At 45.2% G+C, this 23,557-nt stretch overlaps 2 protein-coding genes across 2 annotated transcripts in view; both read left to right on the top strand.

Annotated features, from left to right (window-relative positions):
- Window positions 1–131: 131 nt before the first annotated feature.
- Window positions 132–9,945, top strand: LOC139346606 (melanoma receptor tyrosine-protein kinase-like). The gene is made up of 16 exons (XM_070985762.1): window positions 132–219; window positions 2,070–2,221; window positions 2,406–2,589; window positions 3,487–3,621; window positions 3,781–3,849; window positions 4,194–4,312; window positions 5,537–5,678; window positions 6,670–6,777; window positions 6,852–6,978; window positions 7,323–7,390; window positions 7,534–7,624; window positions 8,687–8,886; window positions 8,979–9,111; window positions 9,296–9,386; window positions 9,604–9,761; window positions 9,856–9,945. The coding sequence occupies exons 1-16, from the start codon at window positions 132–134 to the stop codon at window positions 9,890–9,892; spliced, it is 1,902 nt and encodes a 633-aa protein (XP_070841863.1). The 3' UTR covers window positions 9,893–9,945.
- A 6,520-nt stretch (window positions 9,946–16,465) lies between these two features.
- The window catches only part of LOC139347121 (melanoma receptor tyrosine-protein kinase-like), a 31,544-nt gene continuing 24,452 nt past the window's right edge, over window positions 16,466–23,557 (top strand). The window contains exon 1 of the mRNA XM_070986592.1: window positions 16,466–16,680. Within this exon, the coding sequence (XP_070842693.1) occupies window positions 16,593–16,680 (88 nt within the window). The 5' untranslated portion in view covers window positions 16,466–16,592. The remainder of the gene's footprint in view (window positions 16,681–23,557) is intronic.

Below are 23,557 nucleotides of genomic sequence, written 5' to 3'. Positions count from 1 at the left end.
CAGCTTCAGTCCTTCCTCACAGCAGCAGCTTCACCGTTTCTGCTGCTGCTGCCGCTCATGGAAAAACTTTCTGCGCTCAGCCTTCATCAGAAGAAAACTTGGAGGAGTTTCAGTAAAAATCAGCCGCGGACATGAAGTTTTGTGGAGGCGGAGCGGCGCTGCTGCTGCTGCTGCTGCTGCTGCTCGGCCGCTGCCGCTGCACCAACCCCGGCAGGAGAGGTAGGACCGAGTCCGGGGCGAGAGCCCGGAGACAGAGCGTGAGTGCGGGGAGAGAGAGCGTGTCAGAGCGGCAGGGACGGAGCAGAGTGGGCAGCTACAAATACAATTATTATACAGAACACTGTGTGTGTGTGTGTGTGTGTGTGTGTGTGTGTGTGTGTGTGTGTGTGTGTGACCTGGTATTTATCACGTTGTGGGGACAAACATCTGTTTACACAGTCCATTGTGGGGACTCACCTGCCTTATGGGGACAACTTAAAGTAAATCATTAAATGTGAGGGGGCAGACTGAGGATAGGGTTATGGGTTAGGTAAGGTTAGGTTAGGTACAGGGTTAGGAACAGCAGTGTGTGTATGTGTGTTAGTTTAGACAAACTTCTAAGTTTCAGGGACAGACCGATTTGGTTTTAGGTCATCTCCGTCTCTGTCTGTCTCTGTCTCTCTCAGTCTCTCTGCCTGTCTCTCCCTCTGTCTCTCTGTCTTTCGCTTCAGGTTTAAAGGAACAGTTCAACTTTTTATATCAGTCTTAATTGTCAGTCCAGGACACAGTTAGCTTAGCACAAAGACTTGAAGCAGAGGGAAACTGTTAGCCCGACTCCATCAAAACAGAGAGAATCCACCTTCCACCAGGTTTGAGGGTTTAGTCCAGGAAACAGCATAAAACCATCCTTTCAAATGGCTTTCATCTCACTTGATCAATTTCAATGAGGAAACTGGAAATGTGTTCTCTGCTTTGGTAGAGAACCCCCCCCCCCACACACACACATACAATGCTGCTTTCATCATGGTTTCAGGGACAGGACGTAGAAATGGTCCCAGTATGACCTCTGTACCCTCGTCCAAAGTCAGCTGTCCAGCTTGTTTGGTAACACAACAAACAAATCAAAAATAAAAGTTCCTCTCTGAACGTAGAAACATTTTTTGTCACCTCCAATTAGTCTCTCCTGCGGCATCCCACAAGGTACCATCTTATGTCCCATTCTCATTCCTTTTCTCTTTATGCATGCTTTCTGTCAGCCAGATCCTTCAAAAATACATTTCGTGTGTCTGTTATGCATGTGACACAAAGCTCTATCTGCCCTTGAAACCAAATGATCAGTCCAATCTAGTTGGAACTAACATAAAACATTGGATGGCCCAGCTGAATGAAGGCAAATATGAACTTTTGTCCCTTTTGGCCCCCTGATTCCATTGATTGCCAACAGTCTTGGCAGCCTGTCCACTCTTGTCAAACCCCATGACAAAAACCTTGGTGCGATATTTGATTTGAGTTTGACAAGCAAGTTAATGCAATAGTAAAAGCCATTTTCCCAGTATTATACTCTCGTCAAAATTACGCCATTTCTCTCTTTCAGAGATCTTGAGACAGTCAGTCATGACTTTATATCCTCCGGCTTGGACTACTGCAACTCCCTCTATACTGGGATTGGTCAGTTGTCCTTCTCCTGCCTGAAACTGGTCCAGAATGCCACAGCCAGGTGCCTGACCAGAGCTTTTGTGATCCAGGGCATGTTGTCTTCCCCATTCCCCTGCCGCCCCCCCACTTCCTACTGGACACTCAGCACCACAATGTCTGACCAGTTGTATATGTTATCATCCTTAATTTAAGTGAACTGGAAGCAGGCAGATACCACACAGGCTAATTTAAGGATAAGATAAATGATCTTCTGCTGGCTGAACTTGTGTAAAAACTGATCTGAAGATGAAGGTTTTTCCATTCATTACAATACAGCCAATGTGATTGAGAAAGTAGCACCACCAAGTGGCCAATAGAGGAAGTGCAGCTAAACACACTTCAGCTCTGACATCAGTAACATCTGTCTGCATGTCTGTCTGTTTGTCTACTATCAGTTTGTCAGGGAACAAATAATATCCTGAGCAGGAGTGGGGGTGCTGATTATCACTATGACAACATGGTGAAGGCATACTCCAACTGCTCCGTGGTCCTGGACAACCTGGAGATCACCCACACCAAGGAGCACCATGACCTGTCCTTCCTCCAGGTCAGTTTCCAGTGCTGGACTTTTTGTGGTTGTCAGAGCAGCCGGGTAGTATCAGTTTCTCAGCTTTAACTTGAATATTTTTGTGTATCAATGGTTGATTTTTTGGTGTCAAACACACTTTGATTATTTCTAAATCATGGCATGTCTGAGAATTAAATACGATCATCTCCTTCTCTTTCTTCAGTCCATTGAGGAAGTAGGCGGAAACGTTCTGATCGCTCTGAACGAGCCTGCAATCATCCCATTGGTCAATCTGAGGCTGATTCGAGGCCAGAAACTCTATCATAACCAGTTCGCCCTGACGCTGATGTTGAACTACAAGAATGACACTGTAGGGCTGAAAGAGCTGCAGCTCAGCAGTCTGACAGGTACACACACACACGCACGCACGCACGCACGCACGCACGCACGCACGCACGCACGCACGCACGCACGCACGCACGCACACACACACACACACACACACACACACACACACACACACACACACACACACACACACCAGCAAGTAAGTTGGATCAGATTCACACTTAGACATCCCAACAAATAATTTCATTTTGCATGTGTGGACTCAGTTTAGCAGGACTGAATTACTCGTGTGTCTCATACGGTTCATTCAGACACCACAGTGATCATTAAAGGCTGCAATGTCAAGCTCCACTACAAGATGTTTAAGACGCAGAGAGGAGACATGTAGGGGGAAAGAAAGAGAAGACAATGTGTTACAGCTGTTTAATTGTTGAGATGTGTTGAGACTGTTAGCTCAACCTCAAGCTCCACCTGACTTCCTGCTTTGCTGTCATCACAATTCCTACGACCACTAGAGGTCGCTGTCCAACAATAAATGTGAATATGGGTCGCAATAACCTGCCGCTTGTCTTTTTAACAGGTCCAGTTAGGTCTGTGACATCCAGACCTAACTGGACAGATTTTCAGTTGAAGTCCCCTGAGCGAATGACAACGTCCACAGCTGGTGGACATCTGCACTCTACTGAGTGCACTCCCTATCTGATTGGGCTCTGATTGGTGAAGGATGTTAACACTAGTAATAACACAGAACTTTGTCAGACTCTGACTGGGACTCCAGCTTCGAGTTAAACTGATACAACATGACTCAACACAATTTGGTTGGTGTGAGTTGCACTTATGTGTTACTCAATGTTCATGTGTAAGTTTTGTGTTAAACTGGACCCTCACTTATGACTGGAATTCAGTGACTTGACTTGATGAGTTTTTTCTTGAGCTCCATGAACTTCTCCTCACAGAGATCCTGAGAGGAGGAGTAAAGATGGTAAATAATCCCTTGCTGTGTAACACTGACACCATCCAGTGGTGGGAAATCCTGGACAGAGACAGCAATCCCAGCTTGGTTTTCGATAAGGGTGCCATCATACGTACATGTATGTAGAAAAATTATCAGGTTACCTCATGAAGTTGTGGCTTCAATCTGTGGAGTTTTAATGAATATTAATGTGTGTGTGTGTGTGTGTGTGTGTGTGTGTGTGTGTGTGTGTGTGTGTGTGTGTGTGTGTGTGTGTGTGTGTGTGTGTGTTTTCCAGGTCAGAAGTGTGACAAGAGATGTACTTACAGGTCTTGTTGGACACCAGGACTGGATCACTGCCAGAAATGTAAACACACACCTTTGTCCATCGTCTACCTGCTGTACCTTTCCTGTCTATGTTTTTCCACCTTTTAATTTTTACCTCTGTTTCATCTGTTCTCTCCCTTCCTTACTGAATATAGAGATGAAGTGCTGTCTGTCACAGTTTGAAATCAAATATGAGACCACCATATTAAGCTAATTGTCTTCAAGATTCTATTAAAAAACACTCATGTGTCAAATATCATTCTTCATTTTTTTACCTTTTGTATTTGACTGGACAATTGAACAAATAAATAAACAAATATAACATTCATATCATTGATGTTGATGAGCTGCACGGCCAAAAATGTCTCTGTGTGTCTCTATTAGTCACCAAGTTGCAGTGTGCGAGTCAGTGCAGCAGGAGGTGTTGGGGTCCAAAGCCCACCGACTGCTGCCATGAACACTGTGCTGCTGGCTGCACTGGACCTCGAGCCACAGACTGCCTGGTCAGTGTCTGCATGTTTGTTGTTTGTCAGCACTGTCGTCCAGCACAGCTCGACCACTGTTTCCTGTGAGGTGTCCAAGTTCTTAATGGTCACAAATGTCAGTGACAAAAATTATTTTTTTTGGGGCAACTTAAATAAATACGGGACGAATCTAGTTTTTAACTCGCTCTTCTGTCCACATTATTGACACACAAAAAATTGAAGTGTATTACTGTGTTCAGCAGAATCATTTGTCTCTCATGATAACCCCATCTTCACTAACGAAAGACCACACCAATAAGATACAGATCTATAATGGCTAATCAGAATCAGAATTCCTTTATTGATCCTGAAGGGAAATTGTTTAAATTGGCTCAGTACGTATTATGGATGGAGGAGAGAATAGATGATGAAGGATAATATATTTGGATGAGGGTCAAGGGATGAATGGAAGACAGGATGTAGGGAAAGAGGGATGAATGCACAAGGGGTGAGGTATGAGGGGATGAGGGGTGAATGGAAGGTGGGATAGGGATTGAGGGATGAAAGGATGAAGGAATAAGGGTCAAGGGATGAAGGGGTGAGGGATGGAGGGAAGAAAGAGTTGGGGAAGAAGGGTGAGGGATGAGAGGATGAAGGGAGAGATCTGGGTCATGGATGAAATGCGATGATGGACCACTGTGAGATGCTGGTATGGATGGAAAACATGGCAGACATTTAGACAAAAAGCGCGGTTCGGTCTCGCAGAGACCTTTCATTGATGTGCTGATGTGGCAGGACAAGGAGTTGAGGATAGCAGCAGCTAGCTTGGTGATAGCAGCCGTGAACTCTGAACAACACAGAGAGCCAAAGAGTGCCAGTAGGACATGGTGCCCCGTAGATGATTTTGTGAAGACCTTAATTCCATGGATGTAGACCTGTACAGTGAAAGTTTTAATCTTGAGAATTAATTGGAAGATGATCTGAGGCTTGTCTGAGTTTCTGGAATGAGAGGAAGGAAAGTGAGTCAGCAAGCAAGGTTTTGTGGCCTGGGATGTGGAAGGCACGGATGATGAACTGTTTTGTTAAATAGTGACAGTTGTCTTGGAGCCTTTGTGCCCCCAAAGACTGGCTGCTGCTGCTGCTGCTGCTGCTGCTGCTGCTGCTGCTGCTGCTGCTGCTGCTGCTGCTGCTGCTGAAAATAAAGCTACATGTACACACATTGAAGACACTGTTTTTCTTTTTGTCTCGCTACTTCTTCTTCAGGCCTGCAGGGAGTTAAATGATAATGGGACCTGTAAAAGTGCTTGTCCTCCTCTGACAGTCTATGACCACAAAACCCGTCAGATGGTCAAAAACCCAGACGGCAAGTTCTCCCTCGGGGCGACCTGCGTCGAGTCCTGTCCTGGTATGGACTTTAAAACCTCAACTTTGAGATCATCCCAGTAATTCAATCTGAACAGATATATTCATCTAATCACATCATCAAGTCCTGCTGGTGTCCCCTACAGGCTGCAGTGTTTATTAAAGCCACAATATGAAAGTGTCGGACGGAACAAGTAACATTTGAATGATTTAGCTGAAGAATTTGTGACAGTTGAACAGACACGTCATCATATTTGTGTTTCTTGGTGCTGGGGAGTTCTACTGCATATGTTTTAAAGCAGCGTAAAGCCCTTAGTGTCTCCAGAGGGAGCTCTGTAAATGTCCTCGAGTGATGTCACGAGTCAGTGTCAGCTGAAGACTACAAGAAGAACATACTTTATTAATCACCCACAGTGTTAATTGCACACTACACGCCATGCTTTCCATGAAATTCTCTGCCAGCCGACGCCAGTACGAGTACTGAGGACCAGTACTCTGGTGATCTTCTTGCATGTTTTTAGTGGGGTTATTAAGGAGGACACGGGGGGAACATGCAAACTCCACACAGAAAGGCCCGTTTTTTCCTCGAGCAGCAGGCACTGAAGGCATGGTGGAGGACACGCCACCAGCGCCCACAGCGGGATTCGAACCAGGGACCTTCTAGCTGTGAGGCGACAGTGTTACCACTTGTGCCACCGTGCTACCCAAAGTTTGAAACTGAAACAAACCTGTTGGTGTAGGGTTAGAAAGAAGTGAGCTGACCAGACCTCCTTGCTACATTAGCTGCTGCTAGTACAACACACCTGAATGTCTGGACATTGAGTGGTCCAGTTGCATTGTGGGTAATGTAGGTGCCAGAATTTGATTAGGAAGGAAAATTTGTGCAATTTAAAAATTGCAATTTAAAAAACTCTGTTTTGTTGTTCTGTTTCATCAATTTTTACACTGTTGTTGAGTTTCCCAGTGCAATGGTAAACCAACAAGGTACTTTTGAAGCTTTTAAAAAAACATGCTTTGTCTTGGTTTAAATCTAGATAACTACGTGGCAAAAGGTGGATCATGTGTCTGCAGCGCTGGAATGTACGAGGTGGAGGAGAACGGAGTCCAACGCTGCAAACCCTGTGATGGACCCTGTCCAAAAGGTAGAGGAAGACACTGAGAGAGACAGAGCTGAATACTAAACAAATAACCTGACGGAGTCTTTCTCTTCCTCCAGTCTGTGATGGAGTCGGGGTTGGTGCTCTGATGGAGGCCTTGGCCATTGACAGCTCCAACATTGAATCCTTCAGAAACTGCACTAAGATCAATGGGAACATTGAATTCTTTGAAGTCTCCTTTACTGGGTGAGATCCTCTTCACTGCCTCACTACATGAGCTGCTCACAGGTTTAGAAAATGACATTTTCAGGTGTCCTGGTTACTTTGGACAAACCACAAAGATCTTTGTGAACTGCAGTTTCCTTCTATCCACGAGTCAGAAGTCTGACAAAATGTTTAAGCAGTGCTTCTGCTCATTTAGGTTGACCACAACTTTGAGACCAGGTCTACCTGCATGAACTGTTGATGCTACTTGAACTTCTGTCTGCAGCTGCTTCAGCTTGATGTCTGAAACATAACTTTGAGTGAAGGAAGGTGGCAAGTTTTGTGATCAATGACATCGATTGGTTTCTTTTCATTGACTCCTCCAGGTACTATACAATCCCGCCCATGGACCCGGCGAAACTGGAGTATTTCAGGACAGTGAAGGAAATCACAGGTAGGTCAAAGGTCATCAATGCTTCTCCTCTCTAGGAACACTGAATTATCTTGTTGATTTTGATGCGATAATGGAAAGACCTGTTCTAGAGGGTGGTTGACCTCATGAACAGCAGGTACAGTCAGTGTGTGTGTGTTCTCCAGGCTACTTGCTGATCCAGTCCTGGCCAGAGAATCTGACCTCTCTGTCAGTGTTTGAGAACCTGGAGATCATCAGGGGAAGAACAACACGCGCGTGAGTCACTTGATAAATACATTGTTGGTGAATGACCTCAGTGGTCAGCACGATGATCAGATTAACAGTGAGATTGGGAAACATTAACTTATATATGTGAATATGTGAGATTTTATATTGTCAATGACTGATTGTGAAATGTTGACGATGGAATCGTCCTTAGAAAACTGTTGGGAAAAGGGGCAGGTACTTTCAAAAAAGACTTGCCAGGTGATTGGATGAACCAGCTCTCGATCATGGGCTCACTTCAACCAGTCAGATCAAAGAACCATATGATGTTGTCGTAGGACTCTCACTCTGAAAACAACTTTTCCATGAAGAAAAGCCTTCAGTGCTGCTTCTCTCTTCCTTCAATGAAGAAATACTCCCCAGTTCTGATAGAAACGACACTTTAGCAACAACTATGCTAACATCTTTAGCAGCCACCATTGTTTCCAATGACCAGTCGCTGCTCTCACTGTCCAGTTCACACCCATAGTTTCCAAGTACTTCCTCACAGGACACCGATTGATCCGAAACAATTTTGGTTCACCCACAAGTGCAGAACCTGAAGTGTGGCCAGATGAATTCTCACGTTGCCTGATCTTGCAAATCCACTTGCCTCGCAATGTAAAGGCTACTAAAGACTTTGGTTAAAGTTTGGGAAAGATGTTGGCTTTGGTTTTCTTGAAAAAGTCAACACATCCTGGTTTTTGTGTCAGCTTTGACTTTTCAACTACTAAACTAAAACCACCGGAATTCCTGAGCCTGAACCAAGTGCTCAATGTCCAAACAGAACCATAAAACCATCATTACAAGTTCATTACCACTACAAGTGTCCCACAAAATGTATTTTCTAATGCCAATTAGTTGTGCGTGAACAGATGTTATAGGAGGCAGGATGTCAGACAAACCGACCATAGACCAGGGCAGATTTGCCATCCCTTCCACTGATCTCATCATGGTGCAGAATTAAACTTTCATACCACACCTCTTCAAACCAGAAACAACTCTTTGTTTTGACTTGAATAAATATGTATGAATAGATTTTCTTCAGAAACATACTGAATATTTCTTCTCCAGTTTGCACAGTTTTTTGGTGATAGGTACGAAGCACCTCCGCTGGCTGGGTCTACGCTCTCTGAAGGAGGTGAGTGCCGGCGGGGTGTATTTCAAGGACAACCCTCAGCTCTGCTACACGCAGGCCGACCAGTGGACCCACCTCTTTAGATCCACCGAGCAGACCGTCACCATGCGCAACAACACCCCCACCGATGTCTGCGGTGAGTTCCTGCATGTGTGCCGTGGTCATCACTGCCATCGCTGTTTAGTAAAGTGAATGAAACGAGAAAATCTTTCTGTCTCCTTCACACAGAACAACAGAATCGAACCTGTGACACAGAGTGTACAAATGTGGGCTGCTGGGGTCCAGGTCCCACCATGTGCGTCTCCTGTCGGCATTTCAACCGCAGGGGGCGCTGTGTGTCACACTGTAACCTGCTGCAGGGGTGAGACAGACCTTTGAATTCTGCTATTTGAAACAGGCTAATATCAGAGACAGGCTGTAATTTAAAACCTGCCTTTATTTGACAGTTTACCTCGTGTGTTTAGGAATCTTTGATCTATGATTGTTGTGTCCTCTGAGGGCTTCCGTCCTGTCTGCTGACCTTTCTCTTTATTATTTTTCTGCAGTGAGCCCAGAGAGGTCCAGGTGAACAGCAGCTGTGTGGAGTGTCACCCAGAGTGTCTGCTGAAGACCGACATCCCGACCTGCCACGGACCGGTCAGTCCACCCGCTGAAAATGATGATAATAATTACTGAATTGTTAAAAAGTCCAACAAATATACAAAGTCACAACAGAGGAAAAAATGAGCAAATGTGATCAGATCCAGTTGAGCCGAACACAAAAAATTCTCCAGTATCAATTTTAAGAACTGACCATATTTTCTGTGAATTACTTCTGAACATATCTTACTGCCTCCTCCGTCCCCACCTGCAGGGTCCAGACCAGTGTTCCCAGTGCGCCCACTTTAAAGACGGCCCCCACTGTGTGCCGCACTGCCCCCACGGTGTGCTGGGAGATGCAGACACGCTGATCTGGAAATACCCCGACAGGACCGGCCAGTGCCAGTCCTGCCACCAGAACTGCACCCAGGGGTGAGACGCATGTTGCTGATTGGTCATTCAGAGCTGACTGACAGAGAAGTGGCTCATACTTGAATGAAGGTGTTTTGTGTCTCTGTGCCTGCAGGTGTTCAGGTCCTGGACTATCTGGATGCGCTGGTTAAAAGCACAACTTTGACTTTTACTCACCAAAACTCAACATTACTGAAGATCACAGAGAAGCAGCTTGTTGTAGATTGTTTCTGTTCTCAGTAAACCTGCATGTTGTCTCGAATCCTGTCTGTGACCTGGTCTCATTTTATCACAGGAATATTGATGAGAAAGTTACTGACATTGGGACTCTCAGATATTGTTGGAAATAGTCGTAAACATGTGAAATTAAGATGTAAGTGTGATTCATTTAATCCGGCTAACATCCCTGGAAAACTTGAAAACAACCTTTGCTGCTTCGTATCAGCCAATCCACCCACATGGCCCTCCCAACTCCCCTGGGTAGAACATACCTGTAACACCCTGCAAACTTCTTCTACAGGTATGCCACCTTTTCTGTGTGATTATCAGCTTTCACTCTTCGCATCTCAGCAGAATGACACCCCGGTTCCATCAGTTCAAACACTGATCTGTCGGCGCCACAAGGCACCTGGCACTGAGCCTGTTAGCCTGTTCTGTCCTGCTGAGAGCCTGTGGCTGGTATGAGCAACTAGCCAACCATCGTCACACCCCTGCTCCTATCTGCACGCCTGGAGGCCACATTTGACCCTTTGTTTTGGAGATCGTCAACCCTGCAGAAGTCCCCCTGAAACTTCCCTGTTTCTCTTTGCCTCATCCTTGACCCTGTCGTCATCTGGGAGTTTCACTGTCGGCATGCAGATCAGCATGTTGGGTACTCCCATCAGTACTGATGATTCCTCCTCCATCACACCTGCGTATGATGCCTGCCTGCTTGTTGGCAGTGTGTTTTGGTTATTTCCTGCCTTTTTAGTTTGAGTAAGGGTGCGCGTTACATGGTGGCACGGTGGAACAGGGGTCAGACCGGCATTCTGAAGTAGACCAGCGTTTCACATCAGCTTTCACACTGAAACAGCCTCTGGCCCATCAAAGCCTCCGACTTTCTCTGAGTGTCAGAAAACGTGTCACTGTTTGATAAAGAGCTTGGTCTGTACCAGCTCTATATGGAAAGTGTCCTGAGACAACTTCTGTTGTGATTTGGCCCTATATCAATAAAATTGAATTGAATTGAACTGGAGTTCAGGAACTGATCAGCTCACTGATTTAAAACTGTGATGAGTCAGTGAGCTGTGACGAGTCACGACCACAAAAAGCTCGTTCAGAAATGAAGACGAAGCTGAACCAACGTCAGAATGTAAACTGCTGCTGTTAAGATTTGGTCATTTGAAGGACCCAAAATGCCGACCTCCGACAGAGCGAACAGGAGACCAGAGAAAGTCAATCGTTTCAATGCATCTTCAAAGAATGTGCAAACAGATGAATCTAGAAGAATCATAGAACGTGGAGATCTCAGAGGAGGAGCAGCCTCACAGGTGAACTGACGATTCGATGATGAATGGCTGAGGCACCAATGCTTAAATCCTGAGGCAGCAGGTGAGTCTTGATAGAGAGCACCAGTGCTCAGGAGGAGAGGAGGGGAAAAGGGGGAAACACTAAGACACGATGGGGAAAAAGGAGGGAAAACTGGATGCCCACAGCTGCAGAGTGAAAACTCTCTGGTCGAGCTGACGAAGGAACAGTGTGGTGTGCTGAAGCTTCAGTGGTGAAGATGGTGAAGCTGATCTGAGGCCAGTCTGTAACAGAGGGCAGTGAGTGAAGAAGATCAATCTCAAACTGAAGAGGAAGAGCTGATGATCATTGGAGTGAAGACTGGCTGAACGGTCTTGAACACACTGTGGGTAAAGTGCAAACAAACAGCTGTTCTATAAAAAGTCAAACCAGCTGAAACATTTAGGAGGAGTCTTTTTGTTCTTGTGTTGAGTGTTTGTTACTGATGGGCTGCAGCCAGCAGGAGGCGCTGTCTGCCTTCAGAGCAGAGGGAAGAGACCGTGAAGCTCCTTTAACTGTTCCACCCATCCACGCTGCTGTCAGCATGTACAGAAGCCCGGGGCGGACATCATTCAATCAAATCCAACTTCACAGTTCAATACAGGCTCTAGACTGGATGTCTCTGTTTGACAGGTTTGATGTATTTTCAGATTTCCACACGTCTCTGTGGAGGTCGAGCAGGAGCCATTAAATCAAGTGCTTATATGGCTGTATAAGACATAGCATGTGACTGTCATGTCACTCCCTGTGTGTCCTGTCTCTTTCTCTGCTGTGTCTAAATAAAACCCAGATCCCAAAAAACACTTTAGTTTACCCACAGAAATAATGACATTCCCATCAGCCTCAGCTGTGCTTTGTGGTTACTGCTACTTATCTACGTTAGCATGCTAAGAAGTTATTTCGTGAGCTTCAGTAAACCTGCTAAATATTGCCATGTTAGCATCACTACCGTTAGCGTGTATCATCAAAACATAATTTTAAGTGCCAAAAGTAAAAGTACTCAATGTGCACAATGACCCATTTGAGATGTATTGAGATAATGATATGACTGTATTTTGTATTGTTACTGTGAATCTGCAAAGTACCTGAAGTTATCGAATAACTGTACAGAGTAAAAGTACAATATTTCCCGCTGAGGAGTAAAAGTATGCAGTGGCAGAAAATGGAAATACTCGAGTGAAGTACATTGGCTCAATAAATGTGTTTGTGAAGTGTTTAATGATGCAGAAACACGTTAAAGAAACATTGATTTCTAATTTACATCATAACATAGAGAACAAACAGCAGCTTTACTGAGGTCAGTGTTGAGCCTGAGGACATTTTCACTTCTAATGGTGGATATTGATCACACACACACACACACACACACACACACACACACACACACACACACACACACACACACACGTACGTATTTAATCTTTATGTTAACGTGTTGCTTCTGTCATGTGTCAGCCCAAACACTGCACACTAAAGTGTTTGCTGCTATTTGCTGTTCATCTTTCTTTCTTTTCTTTCTGTTTATTTGCTTCCTCCTTGTTGTTTAATTAAATTTCTCTGCAACTCACCTCCCCCCATCCATTATTTTGCACTGAAAGCTCTCAGTCGATTAACCTGATTCCACCTGCAAACACGTAAAGCAGCTAAAACACAGGAAAATCCTGATTTAACTGAGCGAGCGCAGGGCAACGGCTGAGGAGGAAAACACCTGCAGGGGAAGGAAGGAGGTGATCATGATCACCAAACCCATCCGAGCTGATGCTCAGATTACAGTCTTTTCACAGGAGGACTCATTATGACGTTAAACAGACGGTTTCTTACTGACCGCTCAAAGCACCTGGACAGGTAGACTGCAGGGATGGAACCTCTGACCTTCCGATCGTGGACGACTGCTCGACTGCTGGAGATTTAATGTGAGCTCAGAGAGAGTTTCCTCCTTCAGCAGATGAAGGTGAAAACGAATTGCACAGACGTCAGTGGGCTGAAGAAGAAAAACAGCGAGAAGATGGCGACTTCAAAGTGTTTCTGGAGTGTTTCCTTCATGAAATACCAGGCTACAAAAAGTCCTGCAGCAGATGCAAACCCAGGTCCGGACTGTCTGCTGAATCCAGCAGTTAAATATCTAATAAAGGCATTTCTAATCTCACAGGCTGAGAGTTGTTTTTGACAGCAGCCGTTTAAAAGACCAGTTTTTCTGAAGAAACTTTCCCACTAAGTTTTCTCATTGGTTCAAGGTTTTCTCAGACAGATAACAGATAACGTGTGTGAGTTGTAACTTGTTGAAGAAGGCATGCAGAGACACTGCAGCTGTCACACTGATGGATTCATCAGACCAGATGAGGGAAACCGAACTGCTTCTGTGTGTGTTGATTTAACAAACAAAAAAGAAGAAAAAAAAAAGAAGAAGCATCCACACGAAGCCGATTTATAGACATAATAGTAAATCTTTTGGGGTTTATTTAACACTAATTGAAGTTCTCAAGATCCTTCGTACAGGTGACTGATTTTTCAAAATAAAAGCTGTGGATCTGTTTGCTGGTTTCCTGTTCTGCTTCCATGATGTTTGTGTCGGAAGGATGGACAAATGCAGTCCATACGGCCAACAAAGACTTATGGAAGGGGAGACAGGCAAGGGTCAAAACCAAAGTCAAAAGCCATACACAAACAAAATCCAGTGAAAAGGAAGCAAATATCAAAAGTCTGAAAACAAGCAAAAGTCCAAAATCTCATAAAGACCAGCAAAATATGGACAAGGTGAACTGTTGGCCAAGAGGTACGAAGACAAACTGGCCAAAACTAAGTGAAACACAGACAACATAGAAATACACACAAGGCACAAAGGCGGGAAAACACAGGAAGTAAAGCAAAAGATGACACGAAGAAAACTTTCAACATAAAACAGGAAACAACAAAACCAAAGCGACTAGATCATGACGCCTTGTGACTTCACATTAGAACATGGTCTTTGTAATGACCAGGTGAGCAGAGTCAGGCCTCACCTGAGGTCTGTCCTGACCCACATGGGAACAGTGTTGAAGTGTTTCTGCCCGGCGACACACCGTCAGGTTTCATTAGGGACAAACGAGCGAGAAAATCCATTAAGGGCTTTTTTCTGCTTCCACAGACGCTTTGTTGGCAAGAAGCGAGCGGCTGCTCATGAAGGATTTTAGGTAAACAAGAGAAAACACACAAAGCAAAGAGGGGTTATTAATTATGAATGCAGAAAATACTGCATTGTGGGTGAAATCAGTGACCCCATTAGCATGAAAACACATGCTGAAGAAACAGCAGCGAGCGTCAGATGCAGACGAGGCCAAAAAAAAAAAAAAAAATGTAAAAGAAGTAAAATCTGGAAACAGGAAGTCTGAGCTCTGCAGCTGCTGGACGTGATGTTTTTATCTCTGAAGTCAGGAAATGTGAAAAATGACCATTTACAGTGCACACATTAAAGTACCTTAAACTATATGAATGAGCAAAGTAAATATTGGTGTGAATAAATCCAGTCTGCAACGCCTTGTTCAAGTCCTTCCTGGAGAGGGTTTTCAGTTGCGTGGCAGCAGCCCTCGAGGCAGTAATCAGTACATCTCGTCTCTCAGACTATTTCAGCAAAACACTGAACAGTTGAGATCAAACCTCTTTTTAATAAGACCAAATCAGACACTTCAATAAGTAACTCGGCTTCTGAGCAAAATCACTGGTTTCAATGGTTTCTGCAGGTTAGAGACGACCTTGTGTTGATTCTTAGTCTGAATGAACAGCAGGAGTTCCCCAAGGGTCCATCCTTGGTCCAGGTTCATTCAACATCTATTTGTTCTTACTAGCTCTGATTCTAAAAAACAGCTAAATATCTGAGCGCCGCTCGTTTGATCAGCTGGATGTTTGCTTTTTCTTTGTCTCGTCGAGTCCTTTGTTTGTGTTTGACGGCAGCTGTTTCATGTGGTGTCATGTTTTCAGAGACGGGGACGGCATGTTCGAAGGATCGGATTTCAGTGGGAAATGAAAACTAGACGAAACATCCCTGTTATCATGAGCATGTCAGAGGGCTCCGGACATCATGAACAGGAGAAGGAAGAAGAAGAAGATTCTCAGTGTGACAATAACTTTGATTTTTCACACCGAACACTTCGACGTCTCACCTCATTTTACTTTAAATAATAAAAAAAATCTGAGACACACGAGCTGAGATGAGCAGCTGCTGCACTGACGAACAACTTACATCATTTACTTCAGTAAAAGTAGCAATACTGCATGATGAAATATACTGAACGCATCAAAAGTAAAAGTACCCATTGTGCAGAAAATACACACACACATAGATATAAATACCCACAAGGTACTGAGACTCCACAAAAGCATAAAACTCATAAAACAGTAGCTCAGTGAGCGCAATGTTTAACCCAGAGTCAAACTTCTTGTATTGGAGCAGGTGGAGCGGGTGGAGCGGGTGGAGCGGGTGGAGCGGGTGGAGCAGAGGATCTATTATTGATTTCCTGATTGTTTATTTATGCTGCTTTTATATTTGCACTTTCCTTCAAAGAACATGATGCAGTTTAACCACAGAAGTGAAATCACACACAAAGAAGAGAACGCGTGACACACACGCACACACACACACACACACACACACGCACACACACACACACGCACACACACACACGCACACACACACACGCACACACACACACGCACACACACGCACACACACACGCACACACACACACACACACACACGCACACACACACACGCACACACACACACACGCACACGCACACGCACACACACACACGCACACACACACACACGCACACACACACACGCACACACACACACGCACACACACACACGCACACACACGCACACACACACGCACACACACACACACACACACACACGCACACACACACGCACACACACACACACGCACACACACACACACGCACACACACACACAGTGGGTTTATGTTATCAATAGAGCTAATTGAATCTGAATTACAGAGAGAGAGAGAGGTGTGGAGGTAGAGGAGGAGGTGTGGAAGCAGAGGAGGAGGTGTGGAGGCAGAGGAGGAGGTGTGGAGGCAGAGGAGGAGGTGTGGAGATAGAGGAGGAGGTGTGGAGGCAGAGGAGGAGGTGTGCACTTCTCTGCAGAGCGTCATTAATCCACCAGGATTCGTCGTTCAGCTTCAGTCCTTCCTCACAGCAGCAGCTTCACCGTTTCTGCTGCTGCTGCCGCTCATGGAAAAACTTTCTGCGCTCAGCCTTCATCAGAAGAAAACTTGGAGGAGTTTCAGTAAAAATCAGCCGCGGACATGAAGTTTTGTGGAGGCGGAGCGGCGCTGCTGCTGCTGCTGCTGCTGCTGCTCGGCCGCTGCCGCTGCACCAACCCCGGCAGGAGAGGTAGGACCGAGTCCGGGGCGAGAGCCCGGAGACAGAGCGTGAGTGCGGGGAGAGAGAGCGTGTCAGAGCGGCAGGGACGGAGCGGGATTCCGGAAATGTGTTCGCACAGATTTGTTGTGAAAAGCCGTCTTTTCAGGAAGTAATCTAGATAAAACTTTTGATCTGTTGGTCCAAACTGATGAATATCTGAGACACATTCAAAGTTTCCGAAATTCTGTGATCAAATTTAAACACTGCTGAGGACAGCGGACACTTCTTATGTTCCCATAGAAATATGACTGAATTTTAAAGTCATAAAAGAAGTAGAACAGAGATGTAGGTGAGATCATCATCAGAAATATTGGTTTAATTTTTCTTATTGGAATATTGTGGGAATTTAAGAGGAATATTTCATCCATCAAAGAGAGCAAACCAGACAGACTCTGTTGCGTTTAGGAGCTGATGAGTGATAAATGTGGTCCAGTTGATCTGCCGTGATGATGTCGTAGGATCATCATCTCACTTTCATCCTATTACAGTGTTTTTCCTGCCAGAAACAAAGCAGTCAGTGCTGTGATGACAGTTTGGATGAGTGTGGGAATAAGACACCAGGAGACAGAAAGTCAGAACCTCACAGGAGATAAATTTCATCTAAACTGATTCAGACTGAATTATCACCAATTAAACGCTCATTTCCTGCTGTTTTCTTTGTCTTTGAGCCAAATGTCCAAGCTCGTATGTCCTCGCTGCGGGTTGGATAACCTGTATGTCCCAGACATGGACTGTTGTGAAGAAGTGCAGCAGAGCTTCAGCTAACCACTCTTTTCACGATCGATCGATCGATTGATCATCTGATTGTTTTCTCAGTGAAGCCATTGATCGTTGAAGTAATAAACTACCAGAGAATTGTGCCATGAGATGCCACAGCTCAGGGAAATGTATTTTAATGTTGTTTTATTCAACCAAAACCCCAAAATATTCAGATTCCTGATGAGGAAAAGCATCAAATCCTCACATGAGAAGCTGGAAGAGCTGTTTTGTTTAAAAATTGGCTGAACTGGTTAATCAGCGATCAGAATAGTTTCTGATTCATGGACTAATCCTTGCAGTTAAACAGCTGTTGTTTTTACCTTAAATCACCTGACAAACACAGTTTATTTCTTCTCTTTGTTTATGATGAACCCTGTAGTTTCACTGAGTCTGTGATTCCTTCTTGAGCGCCACCTTCAGGACAAACTGTGTGTTAAACTCCACTGTTCGGGAGGCTGTGAGAGGAGATGACTGATGATCTGTTCGACAGTCTGATGCTGTGGCTGTAATAAGCACTGCGGCCTGTAGGCGGCGCTAGCAGGAGACACGGAAATTTTTGTTAAAAAAAACGTGCTAATTTTGTTTTTCGGGGACCAGATCGAAACTGAGATAAATGATTGTCTTCCTCCCTGAAGCATTTCTGACTGGACGGTCTGTAGCACAAAAGAAAACGCAGGCTTGCAGAGCATCATGGGAGTTCTGGGTGATAAGTGCTGGATGAGGCTTTCGACCAATCAGGTCGTTCAGCTGAAATGAGAGTTTATTCTCCTGAAAGACGGAGAAAATAAATAAGTGAATGAATGATGGGAGGAAACGCTGAGCTCAGCTGTTCACACTGTTATCTGAGTGTGTGTGTGTGTGTGTGTGTGTGTGTGTGTGTGTGTGTGTGTGTGTGTGTGTGTGTGTGTGTGTGTGTCTAAGTGAAAACAGCTGACTGCACTCGCTCTTTGTCTCGACAACAATTTGATTATGAGCAGGATGTTTTATGACAGTGTGTTTCTGTGACTTTGGACAAACCCAACAATGGACTGTTGTTGTGTTGTTACACACTCAGCACAGACAGACAGACGGACGGACGGATGGATGGACGAATGTCTCAGCCTCATGTCAGTGCTGAAGGTTCATTTCCCCCAAACCTGCCGGCCAATCAGAGACCAGGATTCTCCGTGGCCGTGTTGAATTTATTTAAGTTTGAATGTCTCAGGGTTGCTTCAAAGTTATTGTAGAGCTCACTGAGGACGTCCTTGACGAGGTTGAGGAGCTCCTTGAGGGGGCTGCAGTTATCCAGAAGGAGGTTTCAGACTTATATGAGTTAGGGTCCTTAAGCCGATTGCTGAGCTCATCCAAAAAAGAGATTCTTGGGGAGGTTCAAGTAGTCCTGGAGTTGGAGGTACCAGATATATCTGAGGCTGTTCTAATGGTCCTTGATCAGGTGGTGGAGTTCCTAGAGGTCTGTTTGGATGTTCCAGACATCATGGAGGACATCCCAGGCAGATATGAGGAACTTCAAGTGGTTGAGGAGGTTAAAGGGGTCATTAAAGAGGTTTCAAGGGTCCTTTAGAAGGTTGTAGAAGCCCATGAAGTGGTTCTAGGGCTCTTTGAAAAGGTTTTAGAATCCCTTGAGGAAATTCCAGAGGTCCTTGAGGACCCAGTGCTCCTTTATGTCCACATGGTTTTTAGGGTTGTTGAGCATGTTGCAGGGGTCCGTGAGGAGGGTCCAAAGGTGCTTGAGGAAGTTGAAGAGGTCATTGGAAATGTTTGAGAGGTCTTTGAGAAGGTTCCATTGTTCCCATAGAAGGTCCAAGATTCATGGAGGAGGTTCCAGAGGTCCTGCCCAGAGGAGGTGGATCCAGGTGGATTTGAGGAGCTCTTAGAAACACTGAGCTCTGATTTAGAGCAGAGTTAAGCTGTTGACTAAAGTGTGTGTGTGTGTGTGTGTGTGTGTGTGTGTGTGTGTGTGTGTGTGTGTGTGTGTGTGTGTGTGTGTGTGTGTGTGTGTGTGTGAGATTCATAGAGTTTTTACCCATAATGCACGGTGTCAAACCCAGTGTCTGTGTCGAGCTGGTCCACATGTTTCATGATGTAATATCTGAGTTTTCCAGCAAACCTCTGCAGGTGATCGCCCCCTGTTCTGATTGGTCGACAGACCTCAGTGGTTATAATCTGCACAGTCAGCAGCTTTCCTTGGCTTGTGATTTCTCATCAATATAGTCATGAAACATGAAAGCAGTGTGTGTGTGTGTGTGTGTGTGTGTGTGTGTGTGTGTGTGTGTGTGTGTGTGTGTGTGTTGACACCAGAGCAGCTGGTTGGTTTTCTGTGTTTGTTGAGTTTTTTCTGGATGTTGAAACTTCGTTTTAAACCTGAACAGTTTGAACTGAGAGATCTGACCTTCAGACTGCCAACAGAAACCTGATGAATGTGTGTGTGTGTGTGTGTGTGTGTGTGTTTTTCCCATTGAGTTTGACTTTTGGGAAGGACCTTGGCTGTGTGTGTGTTTGTCTTTGTGTCTCTATGTATGTGTGTGTGTGTGTGTGTGTGTGTGTGTGTGTGTGTGTGTGTCTTTGGAAGCAGCTTAATGAAACATCGACAATAAAGAAGACGTTTGGGCCTCGTGGTAGCCGTGGCAACGCTGCTAGCATAGCGAGCTGAACCGTGTCGACTGAAAACTGCGACAACAATCAGCCGAATTGAGGACAAACTGAGCTCAGTGAGCTCAGGGAGGGATTATGGGACAGCAGGCCCCTGTAAGACACCCCCAGACTGAAAGAGACAAACGACTTTGTCTTTTTCTGCGTCTTCGTGGTTGTTTGTGTGTCTCGTAGTTGTCTTTTGTTTGTCGGTCTGTGACTCCGGCCTCCTCACGCTGTTGGTCATGAATTTCATCGTCGTGTTTGCTGGATGTTAATCGTCCCTTTTACAGCAGAACACTGACGCTAACACTAACGCTAACGCTAACGCAGCACTCACATCAACATATTCCTGGAAAGAAATTCAAAACATTGAAGTGGACGAGAGGAAAGAGAAACTGAACAGAAACTGACCTTTTCCTGCCTTTATTTATGAGACTTTGGTGACTTGTGCAAAGATCCAGCAGCACTGAGGCTGTTAATCCGTCAACCTGTGAGCGAATGAAGTCGTTCCAGCTCGGCCACTGAGCTGAGAGCGAGCAGCAGTGAGACAGGTCTGAGGACACAGCAGCTCGTATGCTCGGATGTTAATTTGGTGATGTCAGACTCTTTAGATAAAGATGACGGGACTTTACTCGCCGTGTCCTGCAGGCAGCAGCAGCAGTGTAACCTGGAGGATTTCAGAGCTGGAATGTGAAGAATGTGAATAACGAAGCTCAGAAACTGCTAACAGGATTACACAGGCAACACGTGAACTCAGTGTTTGAGGCAGGAGGACGAACGCGTCCTCGACCTGCTTGACACTTTCATAATAAACTGCTGTCACTGCGGGCTCAGTCCCTGGAGGTCAGAGGTCACAGAGCCGCGTCTGCAGCTGGACTTCTGCCGGCTGTTGTCACACATATGACCTGCAGCACGTGTCAGCATGAGGCCGCGTTTCTTAGAATTCACACTTTAACGCCTCAAAGTGTTTGTGAAACCTTGATTCCAGCGAAAAATGTAAAGCCAAATCAAACCACAATCAATCATCAATAATCAAACTCTTCACTGACTGCAGTTTTCTGAAGTGTCTCTGAGTTCATGTGTTCATCTCCTTCATCCTTCATGTGTTCACAAAGTGCTGAACTCGCTCCATCCTCTGTGATCGACTGAGCCTTTCCAGGACGCCCCTTTCATGCCCAATCATGATCCTCTCACCTGTGACCAATCAGCCTGTTCACCTGTGGAATGATCCAAACAGGTGTTTCTGGAGCGTTCCATCTTTCAGTCTGTGAAACGTGTTGCTGCATCAGATTCACAATCAGCAGATATTTACAGAAATCAATGAAGCTGATGAGGAGAAACATTCAATATATTGACTTTGAGCTTTGAGGTTTTCATTTCCTGTTTTGTGTTGCGTCCCAGCATCAGTTTTGTAAATTGTGTTCTCAGATCAAACCTCAGATCGTGTCGCCTGACTCATCCCGTCTTTCTCGTTGGAGTATAAATCCAAACCGTCTGTATGTTAACTTGATATGTTGCCCTTTGGGATTTAATAGTTGAGTGATACCAAACACGCTTCAGTCAGAAATGAAGCTTCTTTCCTGGCTCCTCGTGTTCTGTGGTGTCCCACAGGGTTCAGTTCTAGGACCTGTGTTATTTTCTTTTATGAAAAGAAATTCTCGTCATGTTAATAATATTGACAAAAAGTCACTTTTTATTTGAAATGCGACCTACTGATTGAAGATGTCACAGGCTGTCTCGTAGGGGATGTTTCTCAGACTTTGTGGAACGTCTTGTCGTCCTGTCCCTGAAAAATCAAACTGGATTTCACCTTCTCACAGGTAGCGTTAACAGTATTGTAAGCATAAACTGTGGCTAAAAGGCTAAAAACATCAGGCTGAACCAGGTGTGGTCACAGCCACAAAGTATTTTAGGATTATGCTCAAAATAAGTGAAATTACGTGTTTTCGAATGAGTTAAAACTTGTCTTTTTGAAAAGTGTTGGTTGTTTGAGAACCTACATCTGAATGAATCAAAATATGAAATCCTCCAGGTTTCATCAGCCAGCTCGGCCGAGTCTGTAATCTGGACTCATTTGGCTTTTGTTAAAGAGTGAGACCGTCCTTGACCTCAGAGGTGAGTTCAGACAAAGTACCAGAACACAAGCCAAACTGGTGTTGAATGGAAAACAGCAGTTGTTGAAGCTGCAGGGTGTCTGAACTTCGTCTCTTTCAGTTGGACGTCTGAGACTGAAACCGGATCCTGATCACACCGTCACTAATCTGCTTGTGCACTGAGAGCATCCTGTTTTTTTATGTGTCTGAGGACAAATGTCCTTTTACACAAGCTTTTAAAAATGAACTGCTTCTGCTGATTTCGTCCTTTGGGTGGAGCGCTGATTCTTTTACTACAAGCACAAATGTGATTAACGTTGACAAAATTACTTTTATTAAATAGAGGTTCACTGCGATGCGATGTCTTTTGGGTGTAGTTATGAGTTATTATTTCTTTAAATCGTCTTCAGCAGCTTGTACAGCTGCGTAGTAGATGACAACCCCAGTTCTAATGCGAGCGCTCTGTTTTTCCAGCTGGTGGAGGTCAGCGAACACAACACGAGGCCTTTTTGAATCACTGAGTAAAATCTGAGATGTCGCCGGTGATTCAGAGGTCTGCAGCCCGCCTGAGCTCACAATCGAAATGTAATCCTCTGATTTATACTGTGCATGAGGACAGGGCTTTCTGTGCCCTCAGCAGTGTCTGCAGGTCACACGGCCTCCACCAATCAGATGGATCTTTTAGTCTCAGGTTATATTAAAGTCACAGTGGTGGCTGAGGTTAAAACAGCCTGAGAAGAAGCTGGAAATGACTCAGGGCAGTAAATCCCTCAGGCTGGTCTCTGCTGGAGTAGCCTGACAGTGTAAATGTAGAAACTTCAGCATCGTTCTTAGCTCCAGCTGCGACGGAGACGAGAGGACGTGTCCTCAGTCTGTCCCCAGATTATTCACAGTCAAAGTGTTAAAGAGGGAAAACAGACGGGCCTCAGTTCCTGGAATTTTCCTTCAACGGCAACAAAGTGAGAGAGAAGCAGCTTCAGTCAGAGAGACAAGCAGAGTCTCGCTCTGACCTGCACACAGTGCTGCAGGCAGGACACACACACACACACACACACACACACACACACACACACACACTCACACACACACACACACACACACACACACACACACACTCACACACACACACACACACACACACACACACACACTCACACACACACACACACTCACACACACACACACACACACACACTCACACACACACACACACACACACACACTCACACACACACTCACACACACACACACACACACACACTCACACACACACACACACACACACACTCACACACACACACACACACACACACACACACTCACACACACACACACACACACACACACACTCACACACACACACT

The sequence above is a fragment of the Chaetodon trifascialis genome, chromosome 18 (assembly GCF_039877785.1).
Source record: "Chaetodon trifascialis isolate fChaTrf1 chromosome 18, fChaTrf1.hap1, whole genome shotgun sequence".
In the NCBI taxonomy this organism is placed as follows: domain Eukaryota; kingdom Metazoa; phylum Chordata; class Actinopteri; order Chaetodontiformes; family Chaetodontidae; genus Chaetodon; species Chaetodon trifascialis.
This window is presented reverse-complemented; position numbering and strand designations above follow the sequence as displayed.

Bases quoted from the DNA above. Each gene is read 5' to 3' on its own strand.
- LOC139346606 (XM_070985762.1), top strand. From the start codon at position 132: ATGAAGTTTTGTGGAGGCGGAGCGGCGCTGCTGCTGCTGCTGCTGCTG. The intron at 8,887-8,978 runs GTGAGTTCCTGC...TCCTTCACACAG, and splicing joins CACCCCCACCGATGTCTGCG to AACAACAGAATCGAACCTGT. The intron at 9,387-9,603 runs GTCAGTCCACCC...CCCCACCTGCAG, and splicing joins TCCCGACCTGCCACGGACCG to GGTCCAGACCAGTGTTCCCA.